Here is a 27,503-nt window from a genome sequence, read left to right on the forward strand (position 1 = left end):
ATACGGTCAGGATATGCAAGAAATCGAAATTAATTAGTATTTATTAAAATGAATAATATGAAGTTATTATCGAAAAATTATTGAGCCTGTCGAAAATATGGTACACTAGACTAGAAAGACTAGGCGAGAAATTTTCGGGACCGCTTTGGCGGTGTGGAGAACAGGAGTCGAAAATATGGCATACCAATTTGTACCTGTATTGTTTCTTCTTCAAATTTGTTTCCGAATCTCTGCTTCACCACAAACTTAATACATCCAAAACAAGAAACTAAAGTATCTCTGTCATTTGAGTTCCAAGCAGACTAATTATAATTTTACCAGAACCAAAATAAGAATCAAAACAAGAATTTCGCATTCTGCATTTGTAAGTACTCTCTCGTCTTGAATTATGATCAGTTGTCCCAGTTAATATCCCCGAATTAATAATACAAATATGCTTGATAAGGTTACAACTGAAAGACTAAATAAAACTCAGTCTCATGCAAATGTATATACATAAATCATAATATAAAGATTATAGAACTCAATAGACCTAGAAGTTGACAATGAGATGGAGTGGATCCAAGGTTCCTCTCAGAGCAATTGAAATCGCGTACACAAACCTGGAATGATCAATAAAAACATCCAGGCTCAACATCTATCCTTGGACTTTTGCAGCTGACATGATCACTCAGATCTCGACGACTCCTCTCATTTTCTCCAAATTCATAATAATAAACTGTAACTTGATCTCTCGACCTCTGGTAGTTAAGTAGAGACCGACGAGTGGAGTGGTACTAGTGGAACTAAAAGTCACCACTAACCATGACTTAGATGACTTAATTACTAACTAAAAGATAACAAACCGACACAAATTATCATTTTGGGATTGTACAAACAAGCCGGGGCTAGATCAGGGACGGGACCGAAGAGCCAAAATTTGCAGGATCGAACCAGCTGGCGCCAACTGAAAAGAGGGAATTCGGATCAGTTGAGCCTTCTATTCCGTACTTGTTATTATTCGCTTGCATTTGCATGTCTGGGTAGTTAGGGATGATGCCGAAAAAGTTGTTCTGAGCGCCGATAGACTTTTCGGGCTCAGGGTTAAAACAAGAGGTTGTGATAAGAGAAGGAGAAACAGTACTTGAAGTAGAAGACGCATATAGAGGAGACGGAACGTAGTTCGAGAGAAATGATTTCGAACTAGAAATATGATTAGCCATCAGACCGGCTGACGAAAACCCTAGTAGATTCTGCTGAAGATTGTAGTCATAAACCGGAGCTGAATCCGTCACTGAATTAAACCTCTGAAACGACAGGTTCAGATCCGAAGACGAGGCATTATTCGAGTGCACGCCGTAAACGAGAGGACTGACGCGATCAATTCGCGCAAGACTAGGGTTAGTATTAGTACCCGCAGTCGTCACTGGAGCCGATAACGAAGGCGAATTGGACGACTCAGTTGCTGGTGTCATCATCGTCTTCTTAACTCTTTTGTTCTTCCTACACCCTCCACCAACCGGAACCTTCCTTAGGGTTCCTCCGCGAGTCCAGTACCTCTTGCACGCCTTGCAGAAGTGCCTCGGCTGCGACAGACTATAATTGTTGTAATAACAAAACTTCGTGTTCGAAGAATCGCAACGAGGGCACTTGAGAGGAGGCTGTTGTTGTTGTTGCTGAATGATTTGTTCTTGTGTGAGCCTCTCCATGAAAGATGATGAGGTGAAAAGCAAGACAAAAGAAAGTGGAAAAGAAGGAAAGAGAGGAGAATTTAGGGTAAGAAGGATAGAAATAAAGAAACAAGATATTCTAATACAAAAGCTAGAGAACAAGAAGAGAGGGGTCATGTTTGTGTTGTCATAAATAATTGAGTGAAAATATAACAAACAGTTGTGGCCATTCGTTTGTATATGGTTGATGATGAGATGAGTATCAGTTTCTTCATTTTCATCTTCAAAGGAATCGAAGCAAAACAAACAGTAAAAGGACAAAGAGCAGGTGCTGTCTTTCACTCCTTGTGATGCTTCAATAAATAACTCCACAATTTTAGTTTTCTGTAATCTAAATTCGATCTTCAGTGCATTTCATTTCGGGAATGATTAATTATATATGCATTATCTATTTAAAATACATACAGTATCATCTTTTATTGACACACGAATCTCGAATCTCGACGAACTCCTGTTAATCTGGTGTTGCGTAATTATTTAATTATTATTTAGTTATTTAGTCAATATCGCATTGCTTCTCGAAACTGTGTTAATTTGTTGCATATTATGAGAATTAATTAAGGGAAATATTTAATATATGCTTTTGATTTTTAAATCAAATCTATTGAATTTTTAGTTTTTTCTCACATTACTAGTACCACTGTCCGTGATACATGTTTTTCATTATCGTACTTTCTATGGCCAAACGATTTCATTATTGTACTTTCCATGAACAAAAAACAAAAATAATAGTAGTACCTTTTTGACATTTAACTTATATTTGTGAGATTCAATATTATAAATAAAAATATAAATCTGTATATATAATTACATGCACTTAGAGAAAAGGAACAGGAAAAGAAAATTTATACTAGGGTTTTAGCCGAATCACAATTTCCTGTTTATCAATCCTGTTGTAATGTTATCATAAAACGGTATTTATCACTCATTGTCATAAAGACGGATTTTGGTATGAAAAATGCATATTTTTTTCATATTCCGCTAGACACAATTTTATATTACTGCACAGCAAAACCTATGTAGATCAGTGGAAGGCATTCTTTTTCAAAAATTTGCATCTACAAATATAATTAGTACTATTCACATAAGTTAATATTAATACTATTAATGTATTAAAACTCTATTACGACATTTTGACAAAACTCAATTTTGGTGGTCGGTTTTGATCCGTTTTTCTGTAGTGATTAATTTTTCGTTTGTAAAATTACATTTTCGGTTTCTCAACGCTTCAACCGAGTTCAAATCTCTGTCATACGAACGACATTATCAATAGCTTCCCTGGATATGACATAGCATGGAAAAATCACATTTTTTTCATTACACCGAAGATATACATTCTTTTACAAATAATTTCACAGTAATTAATTTGCACGTCAAGCTCTAATTATGATCGAGATGAAACCGGGAGCATGTTTTTGTTTGTTAAATTTGGCTGTAAATACAATGCTGACCATTTTCCATAAAAAAATAAAAAGTAAAAGAATCTAAGAATAATAGTTAAATAGTGGTCCAAGAACAAGACAGAGTAGTAAAGGCGTGAAGCAATGGAACTAAAGACGAATTGGGAGGGGTTCAAGAAAGAAGCAAAAGTTTGCAGAAACCCCAACAAAAAACAATGTTATCGATGGTGAGCTACATTCTTTTGGTACATGTACAAATTACTACTACGATTCATGAACAAAATCATTTTAGATAAAGGAAATCCACATAGCACACTAGCCGAGGTCCAGCCCTACAGCATAATATCCCACTCCCCTTGCTTTTTTCCTCACATTATCATCATTATTCAGTTCGAAGCAATAATGATTTCTTTATTTATATGCTTCGTACCCAGATTTATTTACATACCCGTACACACTCAAACACGTAGCATCATTATTTTACACCCCACCTCTTATATTGCATGCAAATCCTCCCCAGTCCCTTGCTGTATCTGCAGTGTTCCATCGTGACTTTTAACACAATGTTAGATTACAACACTATTCTATAAATATTTTTTCGTGACAACTCCAGATTTTAGAAAAACAGATCGTTTGATATATTATAATGAGGATTAGCAAATCAAATGTGAAACAATTTGTCAAAATTTAGACTATTTTTGTATTCGATACAAGCAAACTTAAGTGTTCACTATATTTTGTTTTTATTAAAAAGTAAGTAGAAACATCGATATGTGTCGAAAATCCATATTTCGTAAATGAGATGAGCAATTGTCAAACCCAATATATGATTTTACTTAACTTATATAATTATCACGGCTAACATATGATTTTACCTCCTAACAATTCGAGATTTTAGATATCAGGTCATTTAACACATTAAAATGAGAATTGACGAATCAAGTATGAAACACGTTACATCAAAAGACAAATTTAAATATTCACTATATTTCAATTTTTATCAGAAAAGTAAGCAGGAACATCGATTTTTGTCGAAAATTCGATATTTCACAAATGAGATGAGCAATTGTCCCGGTCCAATTATAAGTTTACCTAATATTTATATAACATTGACGTGTTGGAATGTGTAATATAATGGACGATAATGCGCATGAATGATCTACGGAATACTTGAGGATTAAGACTTGTGTTGTTTTACATGAAAGTTGGATTCCCAGTAAGCATCGCTTTTCTATATTAGGTCTCATAATGTGTTGTTTAGTTTTGAGGTCGGTGAGAAAGTTTTACACAAATTGGTGTTGGAAGCAATAACTCAATTACTTGTGACACCCACGAAACTCAGACATCATAGCTTCGACTTTTTGCAATTACATATGCACCATCTAACCTTACCATATAGGGGTAATCACGGTCTGGTTTAAACCGCAAAATCCGCATAAACCAATCCGATATTAATCCGATCCAAACCGAAACCGAAATGAGGTTTACGGTTTCGGTTCGACTATTTAAAAAACCGTGGTTTGTGGGTGGGTTTCGGTTTTATATTAAACCAACCCGTTATAAAACCGAACCGCATATTTATATATATACAATATAAATATTTAATATTATAGATATTCAAAATATTAATTTTTTAGCTTATATTTGCTGGGTGGTTGTTTTTTTTACAAGTGCTGGGTTGTTGTTTAGTTACATACCGTATCAATACCGATTACAAGTGATATTAATACAGTATTCCACGACTTTGAATCAAGTTTATGCATTTTATTAGACTAAAGTTTGTATTTTAATTTAACTATATGAAATTGTGTAAATGGAGACAAAATGATACTTTATTTTCTAGTATTATTCATGAATTCTCATCTCTAATTATAAGCCTTAGTTATAAACCGATCAATCCGCTTAACCGAACCATCAAAAACCGCACCGCTTGGTCCGGGTTAATTGGTTTGCGGGTCACGGGTTGGTTTGAGATTTTAAAAAACCGCTAATGTATGGTTTGGTTCCGGTTTTAGCTCCAACCCGAACCAAACCGGACCGCGATCACCCCTATTACCATATATAGCAATGTTTTTTTATTTGTTTGTGCACATTTTTTCTTGTTTCTCATTATGACTATTGGTTTTTTGCGTTTGCGTTTGCACTATCCCATCGAGATCGAGTGAGCAGACAAGCTTTGTCTATTCTTCTTGTTTGTGTGCTGTTATTTGCTTGTGTTTCGCTTCTGCGCAATCAAGTGCATTCTAGAAAATTTTCTCATAAAAACTGAGGTCTAGAAGTAGATGTCGAATCTTGTACCTGCGGTTCTGATTCTGATATGTTATTTTATAACTAACCGCAAGCGCACGATGTCTGTTGTAGTGCAGACTGACAAATGCGGGTTGTATCCTCAAGGAGACAAATGCTATCAATTTTATTCAGTTACAGTAGATTGTTTCAAGAGCAAACGATTATAAAAGATATTTCACTAATACAACTAAATTATCACTAAACTAAAAAGTTACTAAATTAGTATATAAAAAGTCCAGGGCAATCAGGTCCACCAAGCTTACACAATGATTGGCTCTAAGCTAAAGCAATTAAAGTGGTCATGCAACTAGAGTTTGTTAATCTCTCTCAAGTATCAACACTCTCGAAACATGCTTACACAAATAACCACTTTTAGTAATTCGATTAATTGGGCAATTAAAGCAAGGCTAATCTCTCTCGAGTATTAACGCTCTCAGAAATCCAATGATGCTCTCGCACTCAAATTCAATTCTGCTAATTGTATGTGTGCCTCTAGTAATATATCTCTCGATCATACTCCTATTTGCATAGAATCAATTCATGATATCGGCCGATTACACAAATCAATATTAAAACATATCAATTAGAATAACCAATCAATCAAATCACTGTAAAATCATGCCAACATCATAGTGCAAACATGGTTTCCCCTTAAGCCCTAGAACACACTACTCTATACTAGTTAAACAAGAAAAACAACTAAGGCAATCAAAAGACATAATAAAACTAAAAAGAAAATAGAAGAAAACTATAGAAGAAAACTTTTATTAACCCAATTGTTGTCATCCAAGAAAGTCATAACCTCTCCTGTAAGTATTCTCTAACCCTAATTCTAATCTAATATTGTACAATGATAAAACTAATCCTCCCTCTCCAATAATAAAAAGTCTTTTCAATATTTAAAACTAATATACAAATAGAAATCCAAAACAAGATAGGATTTTCTCTCAAAATTCGTAACTGACTTTGCTGCTCTGTTTTCGGGCCTTTTCAGTTGGACTTTGCTTCTTGGACCACTTCTGAATTAAAGGAAATTTCAAGAGCTTCGTGTGGGCTGTAAGATCGTCCAATTCTGACATCCGGAACTCAAGATATGGCCCGAACAGTGCAGAATTCGGGTAGAACCCAATAAATCCGAATTTTAATAGAATTTAGCTACAAAATAGCTATTTTAGCTTCAAATCCTTCTCAACTTGGAATTCTTTATTCCCTACAATAAAACATGAAAATATATTAAATAAATATTCAAATCAGTGCAAAATATAATTAAATATAAGAATAAAATCATATAAAATATATATAAAAATATATTCTATCAGGTTCTGTTCCGGCAAACCTTTGAGTGGTCGACTTAACTTTGGTGCCTCGAGATTAATGTTATTATGTTTAAATAAATGGAGGGAATGAATTTGAAAGCCGGAATAAAAATTTTAAATACAGTAACAATTCAAAAGTTTCATTAATCATTTAGAATAACAATAATTCTGGGCAAGAGTCGCTTATCTCCGAGCCTCCAATCGAGTAAACCATTTTCCGATCTCTTCACCGGCGATTTTATCTTTCCGACGCAACTTTCAGATATCGGTAAGCCTCTCGCCGAATCATTCTCTAATTATCTCGCATCCGCTCATTCACAATTCATCCATTACACAAATCTCTCGTTGTTATTTTGTTGAAACATAAAGTATTATAATTTTCAATTGAATCTAACCAAAATGATCATCGGGAAGTTATATTAAACAGACGTCTCTGTATATGTAGTTGGCCTTGTAGCAAAGACTTGTGTTATTTGTTAAGTGATTGTATGAGGATAGTTTGTTGAATTAGAAGATGCTAAAGTTCGTGTCTTATCGTTTTTGGATCTCTCTTTCTCGTGGGTTATTGGCAGTGTGTTTTATGTATGTAAATCGTGCTTTAGGTTATTTCTTTGGAGTTGGTACTTGATTGCTTTTTTGTGGTTTTTCTTAAATTTGTGATGTTTTATACTTTATATGAAACTAGCTTGTTCTTTTTTTGTCTAAGACATTCACAACTTGTATCTTTTTCTTCTTCATCATCTATTAAGTTTTAGTTTAAGTGTAGGTATTCTTGAATTAATCTAATCCATCGAATTGAGTATGATTGTATGTGTGATAGCATTTTTTTACTTCTATTTTTCTACTTTCTGCTTTGGACTGATAAAATGTATCTGTTAGACTATTTTGTGCAACCAGTCCACCTCTATTAGATTCCATGATTATAATAGTAATGCCCCGTTACTACTAATCTACATATGCTAAGCAGTACTTGAAAATAAGAACGGTAATGTTAAGTAGTTTTAGCTTCCTGATTAATTTTCCTTTTCATTAAACAAATAAGAATGGACGATCTTCAAACATGATTTTAATTGATTCCAATAATTAAGCTTGATTAGTTTGTATTAATATGTGAAAATTGTAACCGAACATGGGCTGTTAATTTTACGTTCAAATTTGGTAATTTCATTTTCAAATTTTGTAACTCTCTTTTTATGACAATAATGTGAGTCTTAATGACCTTTTATTGTGAACGTTATTTATGTTAATCATTAATGTAATTAAATTGACAATTCGTTTTTTTAGTCTATATTAGATTATATAATATTCGGTACCATTTATGGGGGGTCATTATTGATGACTTTATTGTGCCGTTAATGGCTTTCAGTGCCATTTTTATGGCTTGTATTACCATTTTGATGGTCATAGTATATAATATACTTAATTGTTTTTTAAACTCTATTTTATACCTCAGTTAAATTATTAAATTTTTATGTGTCTAACCAAAGGATTTTCCTTTGGTTAGAGATTAATTAATATTTCTACTTTATTTTATTTCTCTCTATTTTGATATATATATATATATATATATATATTCTTTCGTTTTTTTCTTTTTTTCTTTTTATTAGATTTACTATCTTTTTTTCATTAATTAAATATATATATATATATATATATATATATATATAATTTTTCTTGTATATTGATATATGTTTTGTTTGGTTTGTTTCCTTTTTCAGTATACTTTGGAGCTAGGTGTTTGTGACTTCTTTCATCCTTCATGGGTATTCTTTTCTAATTCATTTAAGCTTTATTGTCTAAGCGTCCGGAGTTGTGCTTGCATGACTTTCGGTTAGATGATAAACTTTTTTGAAAGAAAGATATCCCAGATGCGGTTTATTGTATTTCGATACAATTCATCTACTTGTATGTAGACCTTAAAAAAAAAAAGTTTCATTAATCATTTCCTCAATCCATTACTTTTACGCCTGTCTGGAAAAATCTTTTTCTTGCCTAATTGTTTAAACATATCTTAATCATATTAAGTTGCACTCACTAATTTATTCAAATCTTCTCTTCTGTTTTCAATATATTATTTTCATATAGATTCAATTTATATACACCAGTATTCTAAAATTCGGATTACTCGGCCGGGTACTCGGGGGAGTACTCGGACTCCGCACTAGTTCCTATCCGATTTTGGTATACTCGGTCATAAATCGGTTTTTTACTTGACTCGGGTCAAACTCGATCAAAACTCGGATTACTCAGAAAAAACTCGGTTTTAGAACAAAAAAATTGAAAAAATGAGTAATGATTCCAAAAATAAAATCCTTCTAACAAATAAAAACAACTTTTAAATATTTTTAGTGTTAAAATATTGATAATAGGCTAGCCAAAATTAAAATAAATAATAATTAGTTGTGTTCCTTGTTATTTTTTAAAATTTTACAAGTAAAATACATATTAAAATTAAAAGTCAATAACTTAAAATTTTCGAATTTTATTTTGAGTACTCTTTTGAGATGTTTGGAAACATAATTATTTATGTTGTATATTATATATAAAATATTTTAAGTTAAGTAATTATCAAAATTAAAAATTAATATTTTATCTTATCCGAGTTTGGAACCGAGTACTATTTCCGAGTACTCTCCGGGTACTCCCCGAGTACTCCGAGTACTCATTACTCCATGTCTTCATCAAGTCAACTGAGTACCGATTTTTAGAACATTGATATACACACACAAAAAACAACACACACAAAAAACAACACGTTCACTGTATTAATCTTTATCCTATAATTTATTGCGCGGATAATTATTTAATTTATTAGAATACTATCTCCTATATTTTTTGCACATATACTATATAAATACAAGTACTATTCAATAGCTCTCTTAATATTATATCACTATATAAATTATTGAATTAAAATTTTTATATCTCATCATCATATGTAATCAATCTTTATGTAAAGATCTTTTATATGGTCATCGCCGACATCTTAATTAATGTGAAAAATAAAAAAAATGTAATATTAATAATTAATAAATGAAAAGATTACCTAAAGGTCAATTTGCAAAAATCCCTCTTAAACATAACTTGCAATCAATTTTACGATCCGATATTATGAATATGCAAATTTTGCCGATATATCAATAGATCATGGTATAATATTATTATAAATAATTAAAACCTTGATTGAAATTGCAACAATAACAAAAAAGTTTTGCTGAAAAATATGTAAAAAAACTGTTTGATAAATATAAACACAGTTATTGGTTTAAATGATACTTTTAGAAAAAACAGGCACAGGCTTAATTTTCACTATTATCCACGGCAGTATCGCCTGTTTTGATCACCCTACTATGTTGTGATATGATACATGTTGTGTTGAAGCTTCAAAGAATTAGAGAATGAATTTCCAGGCCTTGGAGAAAACATAAATCTCAAAACCACTTATTCCAATAAAGAGCAACAGCATATCTAAGACAATGATGCTATCACAGGAGAATCAGCCAATCAAGGGCATACGAAAACGCAACTTATAAAGGCCCGCCAATGTTTCATCTTGCTAAGGGCTGATACCACCGCTGAAAGGGATAGCGAAATACTATACAACAGAAATACTCCTACTTTTAAGATCTACTTCGTTCACAGTATAGCAAGATACTTCATCAATCGCCTTGCCAAATTAGCAATTCTTCATTCCTTCTGAAACAAACCGTCTAATGAGAGAAAAAGTCATGCTCACTTGAAAAAAGTCATTTTCACTTCGGTAATTGGCACAGTGCTCTCCCGAAATTAGTGAAGAATTTTGGTAGGAATAGTAATCTGAAATTTTTGGATGAGTGTACAGCAGCAACAAAAGCATGTTGCCATAGCAATGATAATATATGATTAGTGGCTGAGATGAAACTCTGAAACATTCCTAATCTCGCTTGATCCCTAAAAGTTTCACGGCCAACTCCCATGAGACAATTGCAGCAGCATTAGCAGGAAAGGCCCTAACAACTGTAGGACCAAAACCTGCATAGCAACCTTTTAATCCAGCTCTCGCGTGTATCTATGAAAAAGGAGAACAATTAAGTCTAGGTTAGGTAATTTAAATTGCATTCCGTTTAAAATTAGTTCACAAATTCAGAAATTATCGTTTTAACAGATTCTCTTACTGATTTCAAAACGCTGAAAGGATTTCTTGTTGAGCTTTTGCACTGGGTAGTTTGTATAACAGTTTTGGCAACATCCAGCGGTAGAACAACAGACCAGAACTGAGGAAGGTAAATTAGAGAAATAGGTGAATTAAAGTCTACATAATGATAAAACAAAGGAGCTTTCCACAACATATCAATAACTGAGGTCATAAAACTAAAAGAATACAGAAACTCGAGACAATGCTGAGTAATCAATGTCCTTACAGCTATACCACTCAGACCACCAGTCACTACTCCAACTCCTATATCAATTAAATTGCTTGGATCATGTGAAGAATCTTTTAATTTTGCATGAATGTAATAACGTAAGTGCTCATAAGTGCAGAAAAATACTGCATTTCCAATAGATTCCCTTAATAATGTTGTGAATCCTCCCCGGAAAATGCCTGTAACCTGAAAGGTAATACATCAGTTTGGAACTACATCAGATACTTAATAGACGTGAGCAGATCATACCCCATCACTTTTAAAGGTTTTAGCAACACAATCAAGAGGGCCATTGTATTTACTGCTATTTGGAACCAACGAGTCAGTGCCTTGAACTTGCATCCTACACTGAAAAAATCTTAGTGTCAAAATCATGGCAGTGCTAGGACTATGCCAGTGCTTAAGAATTTATTACTTACTTTTACAAGCTCAGATGGGCATAATACAAAGCTGATAATTGTTCCACCAAAGGCTGCTGCAGGGATTATCACACTGGGCTGTGGCTTATCACTCTGGTTTCCTCCCTACAAGTATTATATTGAAATAAACAGATTTTAGGCAAGCAGATTGCTTCTATATTGAGCAACATTTGTAATTTGTCAAACTAATAGTGACTTGATATCAAAAAGCAGTTTGTGCAAGTAAAAGTATATAAGTTTTAGTGCACCATACCTGAAGTGCCTTTTTGCTTTGCGAATATATACCAAAAATAAGTGAACTTTCGAAGGCCATTCCAAAGAATGAAGACGTTGCCCCTCGATATAGTCCTTTAACCTGGTAGACAAAAATTATTGCTCAGTATTAAACTAAATATATAGAACTGACAGTGTAAACATACCAATAGTCCCATGTTAAATTGCTTAATTCTTGACCTTCCTTTCCAAATGTGTGACAGAAAGACAAGGTATCAATATTTGAACATGTGAAGCCTTAAACGAATAATGAAATAATCAACAAAGCCAGCGAAAATACATGGCCCATGGCCATGGTATCCTTGTGTGCATTAATCTACTTTCATGTAGTCAATCAAATCAAGACATATATAGCTAGGAAAATAACAACTGAAACTCAAGTTACAGTAACTTCTTTCTGTCTGGAAATCTATAACGTTTGTAGTAAGTATTGTTGTGAGCTTACCAAAATGTTACATAAACAGGCGTTGCATCTTAATCTACACTAGACCTATTTAACTAAAAGAGTGTGCACTACTATAATGTCACTAGCATTTTAACCATGCTGCGCACGAGCAGTTACTTTCTAATAAAAAAAATGTTTTTATTAATATATAAATTCAAGTATAAATTATTTAGACATCATTTATTCAATTTTTTTACATAAATCTAAATACAAATTTAGATATAAATATTTTTAAGACAATAATAATATTCCGTGAGTCTTCTAAACAGGGCCGGTGATCAACTTGTGCAGTCAGCCCAACTGCACCGGGCCCAAATTTTTGGGACCCCAAATTAATCCAGCAGGCCTAATTATATGTATCAGATAAGACATAAATTAGTTTAGGAGAAAAGAAAACACACGCACACAAAATAGAAAAACAGAATAGACACACAGACTTCGTCTCCCTCGTGAGTCGTGAACATGGTTGGAGTTTTAATCATTTTCCTCCTGCTTCAATTCACAAGGAACGGTAAAAAATTCTCTCCTGTATATACAATTTATAACCCATATTATTTCCATTATTTACATCTCATCATAATTTCTTTTTTTTATTTCTCTTCTTCTGATAGAGCATATATTTATATATGTTTTTATATGATTTTATTCCCATAATTTTAGTATTTTGTAAATAATCGGGATGTTACTAATTGATTTTAAGTGTTTAATTTCAGGAAAATAAATATTCCTAAAGTTGGATTAAATCAAGCTTATTTGGGCTTAATTAGATGGAAATTCGGACTTTATGGATAGCCAGCGAAGCAAGTCTTGTTTGGGCCGCAACTTGAGTTCTGGATGTCAGAATTGGGCGATTTAACAGCCCACGCGAAGATATTGAAATTCTCTACAAGTTTAAGGTGGTCCAGATATCAAAAGGCAACTGGATCAGTCCAGAATCAGGCCTGAACAGCAGCCTACGAATTTCAGCATCAGAATCCAACCCGTTTTAGGATATTATTTTATTTTCTTGTAAATTAAGAAAACTCTTATATATATTAGGGTTTGATAGAGATTAGAGACAACTAACTTGTATCATATAGAATAATATAGAGATAGCCTTGGTAGAGAGGAAAGGGAGAGAAACACTTGTGAGAGATTTTGGAAGGAGTGAAGGGATTCATCCGGACTTCAAGCACTTTCATCAAGTTGTATTCTTTGTACTTAAATTCTTACTCTCATGGTTTGTGGTATAAATATATATTTGTTTCACCTATTCATGAGTAGCTAATCCTTTGATCCAAGAGTTAGGTAGTATTCTTTGGCTTAATATGTTTGTTTAGTTGGATTGTGTTTTCTCTTGATTTGTTAATCTGTCATTGAGCTCTTTATACAATTACAGGAGTAGCTAACTTGTGATTGAATCTCTAGGAGTTATAACGAATCGGGAGAGGAGTTATAATTCTAGTACATGATATGATGGACACAATTTAAGTATTAGATCGGGAGATTGATATGAGAATTGTGAGACATAAAATCCTTGGTTCTTAATAGTTTACAAGTGTTCTTTGATTGACCATGGGAGTGGCTTTTAATGGATAATTGTAGGCATTATAATCTACCTTGGGAGAGGATTTTATAAATATTAGAAGGATTGTTTTTAGCAAACAAGAGACACAAATTAGATATTCATGATAGCCATTGAAGAAATCTAATTCTTGGGTTGTTTTCTCTCATATTTATTATATTTATTTAATATTATATTAATTAGTGATATATAAAAACCCACCAAATTCTTCTCCACACTTCTAAATCATAAAAGATAAAAGACTTGAAATTATTGTTGATATCAGTCCTTCCCTGCGAACGATACTCTTGAAAATACTCGACAACAAATTGGCGCCGCTGCCGGGGAAGGCAGCAATACTGATTTTAGGTTAATTGTTTCTTGTGGTTTAGATTTTATTGTTGTATATTATTATTTTTTTTCCGTCTTTTGTTGTTTTTGGTGTGTCTACAGGTTCTTAGAGGTTGACACCAAAAAAGTTGTGAGCTAAAGAGACGACATGGATTACAATTTTGGTTGGAATAATGCTCAGAATTTCTACAATGATCAAGAACGATATCTAGATTATAATTCTTTTCAGGATTTTAATGCGTATCAGGTGAACTCGTTTGATTGTTGCAACTCATATTACCCTCCATACCCACCTAACATTGATTGTTTTTATGCATCTGAAAATCAATGTTATGATCCTTACCCATGTTATGATGTTGATAAAAACTTAGTTCAGTATAATTCTTCTTTAATGTCTATGGGACTTTTTGCACATATTGATCAACCAAAATTTGAGGTTGTTAATAAGACTGATATAATATGTCAAGATTCGATAAGTTGGTACGAGGAGAATGCTAAAAGAAATACGTTTATTATGGATGTTCAACTTGTGATGCATGATGGTTGTTTTAGGATTCCTCCTTGTGTCGATTTCCCACTTTGTCATGATACTTATTTAGCAACTGATGAAAATTTAGTGTCTGATAAATCTACTTGTCTAGATGACAATTGTCCCTTGCTTGAAAGTGATATATTGGATGTAGCTGAAGTTCTACCAAATTTAGAAGATAATGTTGTGCTCAACGAATTGGTAGATGAGATAAAAATTGATGAGTTTCCAATTATACTTGAGAAGAATGTGATACTTGATAATTTTGCTTTGGAGTATAAGGATCCAGTTTGGGAAGAGTTTATGAGTCGTACTTATGATGATTATTCTGACGACTTTTCTAGCTACTTTGATTTTACGAGGTCTCTTGAGCAAGTGTGGTCCATTTTAATTTTCTTATATGTTTTTGGACCATATATATATTTGCACATCATTATTATATTATTGATTCGTAGATATGTGCACTTATTTGCTTTTTCACCACATTAGTTTTGCTACTTGTTTGTGAATAAGTCGAGCTAATGACAATAAACAAGCGCTTCTTGGGAGGCAACCCATGATTATAATATTAGGTAGATTTTGATTTGTTTTTACTCCCACAAGTTACCTTGATGTGTTTGTTTGAAGTGGTTGTTACAGGTGCAAAAATAAAAAAATTCGCAGCAATTTTTCTGGTTGCATCAGCTGCATTGTTTTTGCGTTTCCCGGAGTTCCAACGGTCGGATTGTCCTGAATTTTGGACAGCATCTTCCTTACACTAATATCTAAATTCTGAACGGTGGAGATCGGATTTTAAGGTCCAGAAGGTCAGTTTATGAAGTCCGGGCAGAATGATTTGCACCATGGGCATGGTTAAGGTGCCTGCGGTGCATCGACTTAGAGGCAACACACTTCGCTTATTTTTCAAACGGCACTTCATGTGTTTGCATAGGGGAGTATTCTTACTTTCCTTTTATTTATAGGAGGAGTATTAGTGTGTCATTGAGGACATAGACTCATTTAAGTGTGGGGATGTGCTCTCAATAGTATGTTATAATATAAAAAAAATTTATAAAATTTAAAAATCAAAAATAATTCTAGCCTTGTAAAATAGTTAGATGATCATATCATGCTATGATAAACACTCATACATTGCATACATTAGTTCATATAATTGCATTACATGTTAGTTTCATTGCATGACATAACATAGCATGATCCCATGTAATAGTCCAAGTTAGTAACCTATGATGATACTATGTGCAGCTTGTTTTTGATTAATTCTTGCTATGATCACATATTAGCGATGTTACATGCGTAGTGTCAATAGTGCAGAGCTTATTTATTGACACAAGCTTATTATGCCCTTGAATATTGAATTGCGACTTAGATATACTTGCTTCTTGAGGGGTAGCCACTTGTTGATGATTAGAATTTTGACTATTCCCTTTTGAGCTTAGTACGTAAATGCTTGAGTTTGGGGTGATTGTGGGGTATAAATGTTTTCTTAAAAAAAAAGAAAAAGAAAAAAAAATGCAAATAAAGTATCAAGTACTCCTTTGAGATCAATGGGTGTCGAAAATGAAAGGGACGACCCATGTACTTGTGCTGGTATTAAGTGCAATTGTACTAGAAATATAAATTTCTTGGTGACTTTTCATTATCCATGATTACTGGAGAATTGCTTGACTTTAAAAAAAAAAAAGGGAGAAAGTTGAGCTTGTGAAGTCTTTTGGTGGTCGTAACTCACTTACCCTGAGGAGCGTCCCAATCTTAGACCGATCATGTGGAAAAAAAAAAGAATTATATATAGTAGTATTATAGAAATAAAAAGAAGACGTGGAAATCCCTTGTAAACTTGAATGATAGCTAGTTCTAAGTAACAAAGTGTTTAAGATTTATTCTAGTACTCAACTTGGGAGCTATTAACTCGCATGACTAGTCATGTTGAAACTTGTGTGTCTCTGTTCTTGATTCAAAGAAGAGCATGTTGTTAAGCTAAGCACACACGCACAATCTGTACTTGTGTTCACTAAGTGGTTTTATTGCGGTGTGAGCCTGATGTGTCTAAACTTGTTGCATATTCTGATGGTTATCACTGACTTGGAATATACTATTATTATTGGGATCCATACATATTCATTTATTAGTTGCATTCATGTAGTTGCACTCCATGCTTGTGTTCTTGTGGTCATCTATATTATTATTACATAAGCTAGATGAATTTTGTGGGTACATTCGCTATAAACCCTCACGAGACCTTACTCGTCCACTAGGGTTGCCTAGGGGTTTAAAGGGCTTGTTGCATATGCCAAATGCAACCGTGATCACCTACGGAAGTGGTATATCTATTAGGTGTTAGTGTTATTTATTTTATTTGCCCGACGACGTGCAAAAGACTAAGTGAGGGGATATTTGATAGAGCATATATTTATATATGTTTTTATATGATTTTATTCCCATAATTTTAGTATTTTGTAAATAATCGGGATGTTACTAATTGATTTTAAGTGTTTAATTTCAGGAAAATAAATATTCCTAAAGTTGGATTAAATCAAGCTTATTTGGGCTTAATTAGATGGAAATTCGGACTTTATGGATAGCCAGCGAAGCAAATCTTGTTTGGGCCGCAACTTGAGTTCTGGATGTCAGAATTGGGCGATTTAACAGCCCACGCGAAGATATTGAAATTCTCTACAAGTTTAAGGTGGTCCAGATATCAAAAGGCAACTGGATCAGACCTGAACAGCAGCCTACGAATTTCAGCATCAGAATCCAACCCGTTTTAGGATATTATTTTATTTTCTTGTAAATTAAGAAAACTCTTATATATATTAGGGTTTGATAGAGATTAGAGACAACTAACTTGTATCATATAGAATAATATAGAGATAGCCTTGGTAGAGAGGAAAGGGAGAGAAACACTTGTGAGAGATTTTGGAAGGAGTGAAGGGATTCATCCGGACTTCAAGCACTTTCATCAAGTTGTATTCTTTGTACTTAAATTCTTACTCTCATGGTTTGTGGTATAAATATATATTTGTTTCACCTATTCATGAGTAGCTAATCCTTTGATCCAAGAGTTAGGTAGTATTCTTTGGCTTAATATGTTTGTTTAGTTGGATTGTGTTTTCTCTTGATTTGTTAATCTGTCATTGAGCTCTTTATACAATTACAGGAGTAGCTAACTTGTGATTGAATCTCTAGGAGTTATAACGAATCGGGAGAGGAGTTATAATTCTAGTACATGATATGATGGACACAATTTGAGTATTAGATCGGGAGATTGATATAAGAATTGTGAGACATAAAATCCTTGGTTTCTTTGATTGACCATGGGAGTGGCTTTTAATGGATAATTGTAGGCATTATAATCTACCTTGGGAGAGGATTTTATAAATATTAGAAGGATTGTTTTTAGCAAACAAGAGACACAAATTAGATATTCATGATAGCCATTGAAGAAATCTAATTCTTGGGTTGTTTTCTCTCATATTTATTATATTTATTTATTATTATATTAATTAGTGATATATAAAAACCCACCAAATTCTTCTCCACACTTCTAAATCATAAGAGATAAAAGACTTGAAATTATTGTTGATATCAGTCCTTCCCTGCGAACGATACTCTTGAAAATACTCGACAACATCTTCTCAATTGCTTACAGTGAAAATCTCTACAAGAATAAACTACTGGTTTTGGGGATTCACTCACAGTACATATATTCGGGCTCCAATCAATCAATTTTGTCAACAAAAGGGCCCCAAATTTAAATTTAGCACAGGGCTCTTCTTCGATTGAGCTGGGCCTGCTTCTAAATCACCTATAAGTCTACCTACTAGTATATCAGAAAAATACATAGTAAATCATATTTTCTTTTCGATCGAGTATTATATACAAGGAAGCACCGACTCGGATACGGCGACACGGAACACAGGGATTCGCCGATTCTCAAAGAATACTAGATACACAACAAATAAAATTGTAATAAAAAAATATAATATTCATATATGTCAAATATTGAATAACTTCATTCATAATAATGATACAGTTTCTTTCATAATGAGACACAGATTAGTTCTGCATTTTCATTCGAATGAGCATCTTGTGTAAAAAGAATCACATAGCAATCTAGTGATATAAAGATGTACATATATATATATAATGAAAGTATGAGATATAGTGATATATATATATATATATAGATGTATGTATATATGGGCGGATGGATATCAAATGAAGATGAAAAGAGAGAGATGTTATAAAAAAGATGATGACTGTGATATTAGAGTAAATAACATTTGGTATGGGTTTGGGCCTGACATAAAAACATATGGGTTTGGGCTTTTTTTGATGGACCCAGTTGGTCACGTGTTGCTCCTGTGTTGGTGACGAGTCGACCCCCGTGTCGCATGTCGACATGCCACATGGCGAGTCAGACACGTACTCGGCTGAGTCACCGTGTCGGACACGGATTCGGCAGCCTTTTTAGAGTGTCGGTGCTTCCAATATTATATATCATAAGGGGATCGCAATCGGGTCACTTCAGGATCAGGGAGTACTATCCCTGCTTCGTCCTTCCAATTTTGGAATCCAAAATCCGGCCTGAATTCGCCCCGATCCCCGATCTGAGTTTAGTTTTCCCCCAATTCTTAAATATGCCCTGATCCCCATTTGGGATTAGTTTGTCTTCGATACTAGTTTGAACAGGGAATAAGGATTCCCGCGAGAATTTATGTAAAATCCTAAATATTTTAGAATTAATTAATATATATTATAATTATATTCTAAAAGTAATTAATTAACTACTCGAATTTGAATTAACATTCAATTATAGTATAACTAAAAATTAAATATAAAATTATTATTATAACAAAACATATTTAAATGTAACATAATAAATAAAAAAGAATAAAAAAGCACATATAAATGTATATTTATTTTTTAATAATTAGTATGATATTTTTGCATAAAATATATTATTTACATATATTTACATATATATATATATATATATAGGTCATGTTACTATTAAAACCCCTAACGTAAGAACACTTAGAACCCTTGGCCTTATTTCTAGTATTAATTAGGGTTCTGCAGCAGAATTGTACATGTAAAAAATGTCGTGCTTATGTATTATATGTTAAAATTATTTTTGAACACACACAACAATACAAAAAACATGTACTTAGATTTAGATCCTAAAAATCTATTTAAAATTTAGAGTTCTGCAGTGGTTCTAAGGTTCTATTTTAAGGATTGGTTCTCTCTTGAGCGCAACCACACACACACACACACACACACACACACACACACACACAGATATATATATATATGTATATATGTATGTATATATATATATGAGGACCGGGGAGCAGGATGGGGTGTTTCAGGGAGCGAGGCGGGGAATTTCAGGATGGGGAGAGACCAATTCTCGTCTCCGCTTGCCCCCCCTAAATTTCGAAAAAACAAGTCTTTTACTTTTCTTCCCCATCTTAAAAAAATTCCCCAATTTTTTGTCCTGAATGGAGTGGGGATCATTTTAAGGTCGTATCGGATCAGGTGATGCATCTCGTATTAGTAAATATTGCTCTATTACAATTATATAATTTAGTTAATTTGTACTTGTAACTTTATATGTATCTATATGATCAGTCTTTTTGTAGTCATCTTTTAAAATATGTGTACGTTGTAGACTTATTTGTAATATTTTCATAAAAATAATTGATTTTATCAATTATTTTTTGGCAAAACTAGCTATTTTTTGTCCTTTTCTTGGACATAACTATTTTAGGCTTTTTATGTTTCTTGCGAGTCTCGGTTCTTAGATTCAACAACTAAGAACTTATACCTGATAGCATGGTCTTCATTCCCATTGTCCATTCTATGTTTTACTTCAGATTTAGTTCTTGATTCTTGGTTTTTGGACTAAAACTAAAAACTTGGTCCCACGAGCTTCATTTTTGCTCCTGTTGTTCGTTCTTGTCTTCTGACACTTGTTCCTCCAACCTAAGATCATTTTTGAAGTCTAGTTCTTGGTTCTTGGACTCGAGAACTAGGAACTTGGTATGTGGAAGCTCTTGCTCTGTTTCTGGCACCCGTTTTAGGATCTCAGTGCCTGTTTTAGGCTTCTAGCACCCACTCTAGACTCCCGAGAGCCCGTAATGGGCTCTCGAGCCCGTTCTAGATTTTACTTTGAGCTTATCACTTGGTTTTAGATTCGTGGACCGAAGAACTAAGACATTCTTCTGGAGCCATGCATGGAAATGAGGAAACAACATAAAAGAATCGGATGAATTATGTACAACTGATTGTAAGAGTTTTCTAATTTAAACTATCAAATTACAAATATAAGTTATAAATGTAGAAAGGTATTACCTTCACATGATGCATTCATACTTATCTACCCATATTAAAAATTGTCAGATTTTTATAGGGTATACGGTATAGGAAATTCATGGGTGAAGAGCCTCTATGCTGCTTTTAAAACAATTCATTCAATCATTTCCCAGTGGCCAGTACTACAATAATTGAAAATAATAATCGATATAGTTAGTACTACAGCAATTATTATCGATGTAGGCAGTACTACGTTGATTTACAGTTATGATCGAGAAAGGTAAATGGGGCATAGAGCCCAAACTACGCAAGCATGGTAATTATTGCATCTATATGGATTGACAGAAAATGTATAAAAAGGGCTTGATAAAATAAAGCCTTGCGGCAGCTAAAAAATATAAGTTTTTTTTATCTAGGAGCAGTCTTCATATAGCCTTAGTTCATCATTTGATAAGTTATAATTACTTTGAAGTTTGAATTTCATACAAAGTAAAAGACCACTTAGCAAAAAGAAAAAAAAAAAGTAAAAAACCATACACCTTCTGTCTTCAGTATCCTTGTAGCACAATGCAAGCCACTCTTGTACTTGATTCCATTAGCTTCAGTATTGTGTTTTTGAAGCTTCACCTGATGAGTAAGTATTGTTATTGTTAGAAGTAAGAACCACAGATATAGCTTTTGTATAGTCTGCTGAGCTTATGAACAGCAATTTTATTTAAGAGAATAGAAATATTTATCAATATATTAATCGACTTTATTTTCAAATGACAAAAAGGACATCTAACCAACTGATGTAAGATAAAAGAGATCAACTAGACCACTTTGTCTCAACTTGAAAATGATCAAGATACCTTTTATCTGGCACTTGAACAGAAAAAAAAACAAAACTCTAGTATACTAGACTTCATCGGCTACATAGCATATGTTAATATATTACAACATAATCAGTATAGTTGGTCATCTATATAGTTTATATACTAATTCGTGTAAACCTGTCACTTTATCGTCTCTGTAAGAAAAGTATTGAAATCCATTCACTGGAATGAAATGTTATGAATAAGTTATAATATTCATCACTCAATTTACAATATGCCAAGCACTCATACATTAAATTTCCACTACACATTTGATTTAAAATATCAATAGTCTTAAATACATAAGGGAAGAGATAGGTTCCATAAGTACCAGAGGAAGTAAAGCTACTGTAAATCACAGGCCTTGCACATCATATATAGAACAATAATATTAAATAGTACTAAAATAATAGTTTCAGAAAATTAGGCCAGTGGTCAACCATGGCAATCGAATAGCCATTTAAGATGTTACTTCTACAAGTTGTCTATGATAATTACAAGCACACATAGAGCTTGTGCCTTCCTGTGCAAGGGACTGGATTGTGTTTATATAAACTTAAAACTGTTTTAAATAAAAGATATATATCGTGTTAATAATAAAGTACATATTTCTGTTTCTGTTGTCTAACAAAACGAAAGAAGGCTGGAAAATCAAGTCCAGATCACATTTTAATTGATTAAAAGTTCGATAAAAATATATATATAAGTTTGTTATGCTGATAGGAGTTCTATCATTTTTTGAGCTTTAATTCCATAAGAGAAGTTGATATGTATAGCATATATCTGGTATATCATATATCTAACTCTTTAATAACTCAACTATATGTATAAAATTTTATAATAGAAGTCAAAATGATTTTATTTTTGTATATACAACTCTTTTATAACGCAACTATAAATTAAAAAATATATATACTATCAAAAGCCTATATTTTTTATTCTGTAAATTGACTTTTAATAGTGTTCTATCGTAATCTGTACTATTTAAGGCATTACTATTTTATGCCCGTCAGGAACAAAGTACAGAGAGACGCATGATCCCTACTTCAGTTTTTCCAAAACAATTGTATAAATCTGCACCAAAATCACTGGATGTATGTGTGTTGATATTGTGTTGTTCATTGCACAAAAAGCATATTTCACTAGCAATAATATAATATAACACTAAATTCTTAAATTTGTAAAGTTGACCGCTGTCCCAGTTTACCATTATATACGTATACACATAATAACAGACTTTAACTTCTGCATGAATCTTGATTGCGTATATAAATCCAGATGTCTGATATTCAGTAGTTCTACAATATATTACGATGTTACTAACAAATGCCACCCACAGAGTGTACAAAATTTGGATTCCAAAACCACATAACTAACAGATCTCCATATCCTCTTGGGCCAGATACTGTAACTCTAGACCAAAGTAATTTTCTATTGTGAAAACAAGATACACAGGCTTGGTTGGTTCAAATGAATAATTTCTTGAAGCAAATATTGCTAAACTCAGTCCGAAATTGATCGGAAGTCAAGGGAGCAACATACCTTAAGTTAAATGCATATGTAATTGAGGTATTATAGATGTTAACTTTTTACATGGAATACACCATTTGCCTCTCAAACGATGTCATGTGCCAAGTTATGGACTTCCCAATTATATCGTAGACCCCTGATTTAAACAAGTTTGACAAGAGCTTAAGTTAAAATATTTAGTCCCTCCAACCAAAGCCCCCGTCCTTGTAAAAGATACCAAGTACAACTGCATGTTTTACCAGTGCTTCTTATTCGTAAAAAAGCTTAGGTTACATAGAATGCCCATCGGATATATCCAATCTCATCCCTAGCTCCTCTACTGAGGCTTACTTAACTCAGTTATCTTCTTCTCTGCAATTTTACCCTTTTTTATTATTTTACTCTGTTTTTTATTAGCTCAATCTTATGTATTTAAGGTTAGAGGTAATACCAGTAAAGTGAAATCTACATACTCTTAAGTAAAAAATCAATACTCTTTCAAATATTATCAAAAATCTATGTTCGAACTTTCAATATAACATTATATCAGCTTATCATAATTTCTAATTGCTGCATATATGTTCCTACTCTAATACTTTAAATATTATATGTTTGTAGTGCAATTCACTTTGATGAGGTGCACTTTGTCTAGCAATTTGTGTAAGTTCCAAAACACAGAGTGAAAGAGGACCATTGAAATTTAGAAAAAATAATAATAATAACATAAATAAACAATTTTATTACTAAAATTAAGTTAAAAATTAATTTCTTGGTCTGATGTGTAGAAAAAATAAAAGTCTTGCAAGTTGATTTCCGAAAAGTAGGGAATTAATTCTGATTTCAATTACTTAAATAATATGGACTGGACAGAAATCAGTATAACCCTTTCGTGATATACTTTTAGTATTGTTAGTATTATTTTTGTCATATTTTACACCTAATAGTTTCTGTATTTGAAATAATTATCCGAACTGATAAGTCAGGAAAACTACTTTGAAGTTGTAAGTAGGAAAAATCTTCTGCTTATAAGTTATAATATTTAACTTTAAGTAACAAGTATATTTTTTAGGTTAAGCCAATCTGATAGTTTGACCAGGTTACAACCCAGAACACCCTCTTGGTCTAACAGAAAACACACTTCTTAATTTCATGCATTAATCCTAAGTTCTGAAAGAGTGTTAATCCTTGACACTTATACTTTACAAGCTTCATGCTTTAATCCGGTACATTCATCCTAAGTTCTGATATTGTGTTACTCTTTGACACTTGCACGAGCTTCATCAGCACACCAACTCTAACAAAACACCGAGAATGTGTAGTAGAGCAAGTCCGACATACTCTTAAAGCAACCCTGATGAGCTAGTTATCTTTCATTTTGACTAGAATTGCGAGCATAATAGCTAGGATCCACCTCCAATTGTTCCTCAACAATTCAAGAAGTTGCAAGAATTCAAAAGATAATGTAACCATATAGATTGTATAAATCAAATTGGATAATTGAACAAGACAAGGTAATTATATAAGTTTCTGTTTTTTGGCATGTCTACTAACTTTTATTTATTTTATTTATCAAAATGAACAAGACAGGTCAAGCGTCGGACATTAACTGAAGTCTCCAGCCTATGCATATCTCCATTACTGACCTGAGTTGCAGAATGTTCCCAAATTTGCATGAAGCTTATTAGAAAAAAACTATCTCAAAATGATAGTCCATCATCTTCACCATCACTACAGCTTTTGTGAGTTTAAATGATGTGTTGGAAAGTGAACACTGAGTGGACTGACCAAGCGAAATAAAAGTAGCAAAAGAGTTTATGCATGCCAAAAGAAAGTATTTGGGAAGAAAAAAAGTAAAATATCGCAAATGATAGTCCATCATCTTCTCCATCACTCTAACTTCTGTGAGTTTAATGATGTGTTAGAAAGTGAACATCGGGTGGACTGACCAAGGTGAATAAAAGTGGCAAAAGAGTTGTAATGCATGCCACAAGAAAGGAACAGGAAGGAATAGATAGGAGGATGAAAAAATTAAAAAAATATCGCAACATGATAGTCCATCATCTTCACCTCCACTACAACTTGTGTGAGTTTGAATGATGTGTCAAAAAAAAAAGAACATTGGGTGGACTGACCAAGCAGAATAAAAGTGGCAAAGAGTTGTTAGTGCATGCCAAACGAAAGAAACGGGAAGGAAAAAAAAGAGTAAAACTCTCTCAAAATGATAGTCCATCAGTCCAACATCTGTGAGTTTAAATGATGTGTTAGAAAGTGACCATTCGGTAGACTGACAAAGCGGAATAAAAGTGGCTAAAAAGTTGTTATATCATGCCAAACGGAAGGAACAGGAAGGAAATAATAGCAGAAAGAAAAAACACATTTACTTGAACACTTGAACAAGGGGAGGTGGCAAGTAGAAAGGAAAGAACCGAACAAATTGATAAACTCTTAGAATTATATATGAAAAGAAAAGAAAGGAGAAAATAAAAGAAAAGCGAGAAGAAATTTCGTATGAGGATCATTGGGCATTGATACTAGTAAGATAGATGAAATTCAAGCGGAAAATATAAAAGCTACCATCATGAACAAAAAGCACAATGTAGGACATGATTTAGAGGTGATAATGGTATGCATGAGAGTTTTTCTTCAAAACTTGTTTTTGCTCGCATCAGTCGCATAAAAAGTCATGTTAATCTTTTATAAAAAAATTGTTGTGTTTAAGTGGCGCAAGACGCAGCTACATCACTTGTATATGCAATGAGTACAATGTGATTGTTGAATAAAGTTATAAAGTAGTCAAGTTAATTTTTAAATTTATCAAAAAAAAAAATCAAATAAAAAGTTCTTGGCTAAGCAATATTTGACTATTTAAACGTTAGCTAGTCTATATGTTGTGATTATCTAAGCTAGCCACTTGGATAGTAACATTGGAGATGCTCTTAGTCCCCTCCTTAAATACAATATTAACAACCGAGTCTTCGTAAATTAGGGCATTGATAGGTATTTTTATCTCCAACGATACTCCTTACACTCACTCCTTGTTTATATTTTATCATTAAAAGTACTTTCTATCGCTAGACTACACTATTAACTAGAGAACATGCTTTTAATGGTATATTATATATTACAAGCTAGGAGCTTCTAGCAATATTTGACTATTTTTAATGCTGCTTAAAAATGAGCAAATAGAGGCTCCTAAGGGAGTCGCTAAGAAAAGCCTTCAGCAGCATTATTTAGAATTTCACTCACATTATAATTTATGAGTAGCGAAACTAATGACATTCTAAATTTTGCTAACTTGTATCCACACCAAAACCTCTACAAAAATCGGAGAACTGGATTAAATAATAGCTAATACATTGCAATCGAAACCGTAATCAAGGCAATTAAGCACTCGAGTATTAGTTTATCAGTATATGTTATACAACACGATCTAATTGCCATACTTGAAAATATTTGAATGAACAAGCAGAAAATATTATTTATAATCATGTAGTTGAAATACAAGAGAGATAAAAGTGACCTTGACGGTGTCAAATGGATGGCCGACGACGACGGTGGAGACGCCGGCGAGTAAACCGGCGACATAGTCTTTGTAGCCGGAGCTGTTTTCCATATATATTGTATAAATGATGCTCGTCTTGACAGGGTTTAAGATTCAGAGGTCGGTAGCGGGTAGCCCCATTATCACCGTATAAACCCAGTTTAATTGTCTTATTTGACTTTTTATTGTAAAATTCACCGAAATTTGACCAGGAATTAGTAGGAATTAGTCTCTGTTTTGAAATATAGGCCCCTTGATTTTTTTGCACGTATTTCTAAATTTTTTGACCGCATGTTAAAAATTATTATTTTTGAAATATTTTTTTCTGAATAAAAATATATATCACATATTTTTATCAAAAAAAGAAAATTTCAAATATAATGATTTTTAGTATACGGTCAAAACACTTAGAATTACGTGCAAAAAAGTCAAACGACCTATATTTCAAAACGGAGAGAGTATTATTACATGATCTTGAAAATTGAAAATATACATTTTAAAATAGAATAGATATAAATTTTAGTAATATTTTTTTCATAATTTTTTCTAATTATATTATATATGTAATTTCAGTTAAAATTTGGTCAATTTGACCATAGAA

General features: G+C 32.8%; 2 protein-coding genes and 1 long non-coding RNA gene across 5 annotated transcripts; 1 reads left to right on the forward strand and 2 right to left on the reverse strand.

Moving 5' to 3' along the window:
- Positions 1-887: 887 nt before the first annotated feature.
- LOC108197526 (dof zinc finger protein DOF1.4) lies at positions 888-1,688 on the reverse strand. Its single transcript, XM_017365173.2, has one exon. The coding sequence runs from the start codon at positions 1,686-1,688 to the stop codon at positions 888-890; it is 801 nt and encodes a 266-aa protein (XP_017220662.2).
- A 5,052-nt stretch (positions 1,689-6,740) lies between these two features.
- On the forward strand, positions 6,741-8,656 carry LOC135148280 (uncharacterized). The gene is made up of 2 exons (XR_010286265.1): positions 6,741-6,982; positions 8,433-8,656. It is a non-coding gene; the product is annotated as an uncharacterized LOC135148280 (long non-coding RNA).
- A 1,282-nt stretch (positions 8,657-9,938) lies between these two features.
- On the reverse strand, positions 9,939-27,054 carry LOC108197157 (mitochondrial arginine transporter BAC1). Of its 3 annotated transcripts, none has more exons than XM_017364680.2 (8): positions 26,882-27,053; positions 21,536-21,625; positions 11,790-11,891; positions 11,537-11,641; positions 11,367-11,465; positions 11,115-11,303; positions 10,869-10,967; positions 9,939-10,762 (listed from the first exon to the last, which is right to left on the reverse strand). In XM_017364680.2, exons 1-8 carry the CDS (start codon positions 26,972-26,974, stop codon positions 10,628-10,630), a joined length of 912 nt encoding a protein of 303 aa, XP_017220169.1. In that variant the 5' UTR covers positions 26,975-27,053; the 3' UTR covers positions 9,939-10,627. The 3 variants fall into 3 exon arrangements, with proteins under 3 accessions (XP_017220169.1, XP_063939561.1, XP_063939560.1); XM_064083490.1 differs by having other exon boundaries at positions 10,651-10,787; positions 26,882-27,054; XM_064083491.1 differs by lacking the exons at positions 21,536-21,625; positions 26,882-27,053 and adding an exon at positions 20,511-21,527.
- Positions 27,055-27,503: the final 449 nt, after the last annotated feature.

This window comes from Daucus carota, chromosome 8 (assembly GCF_001625215.2).
Source record: "Daucus carota subsp. sativus chromosome 8, DH1 v3.0, whole genome shotgun sequence".
Taxonomy (NCBI): domain Eukaryota; kingdom Viridiplantae; phylum Streptophyta; class Magnoliopsida; order Apiales; family Apiaceae; genus Daucus; species Daucus carota.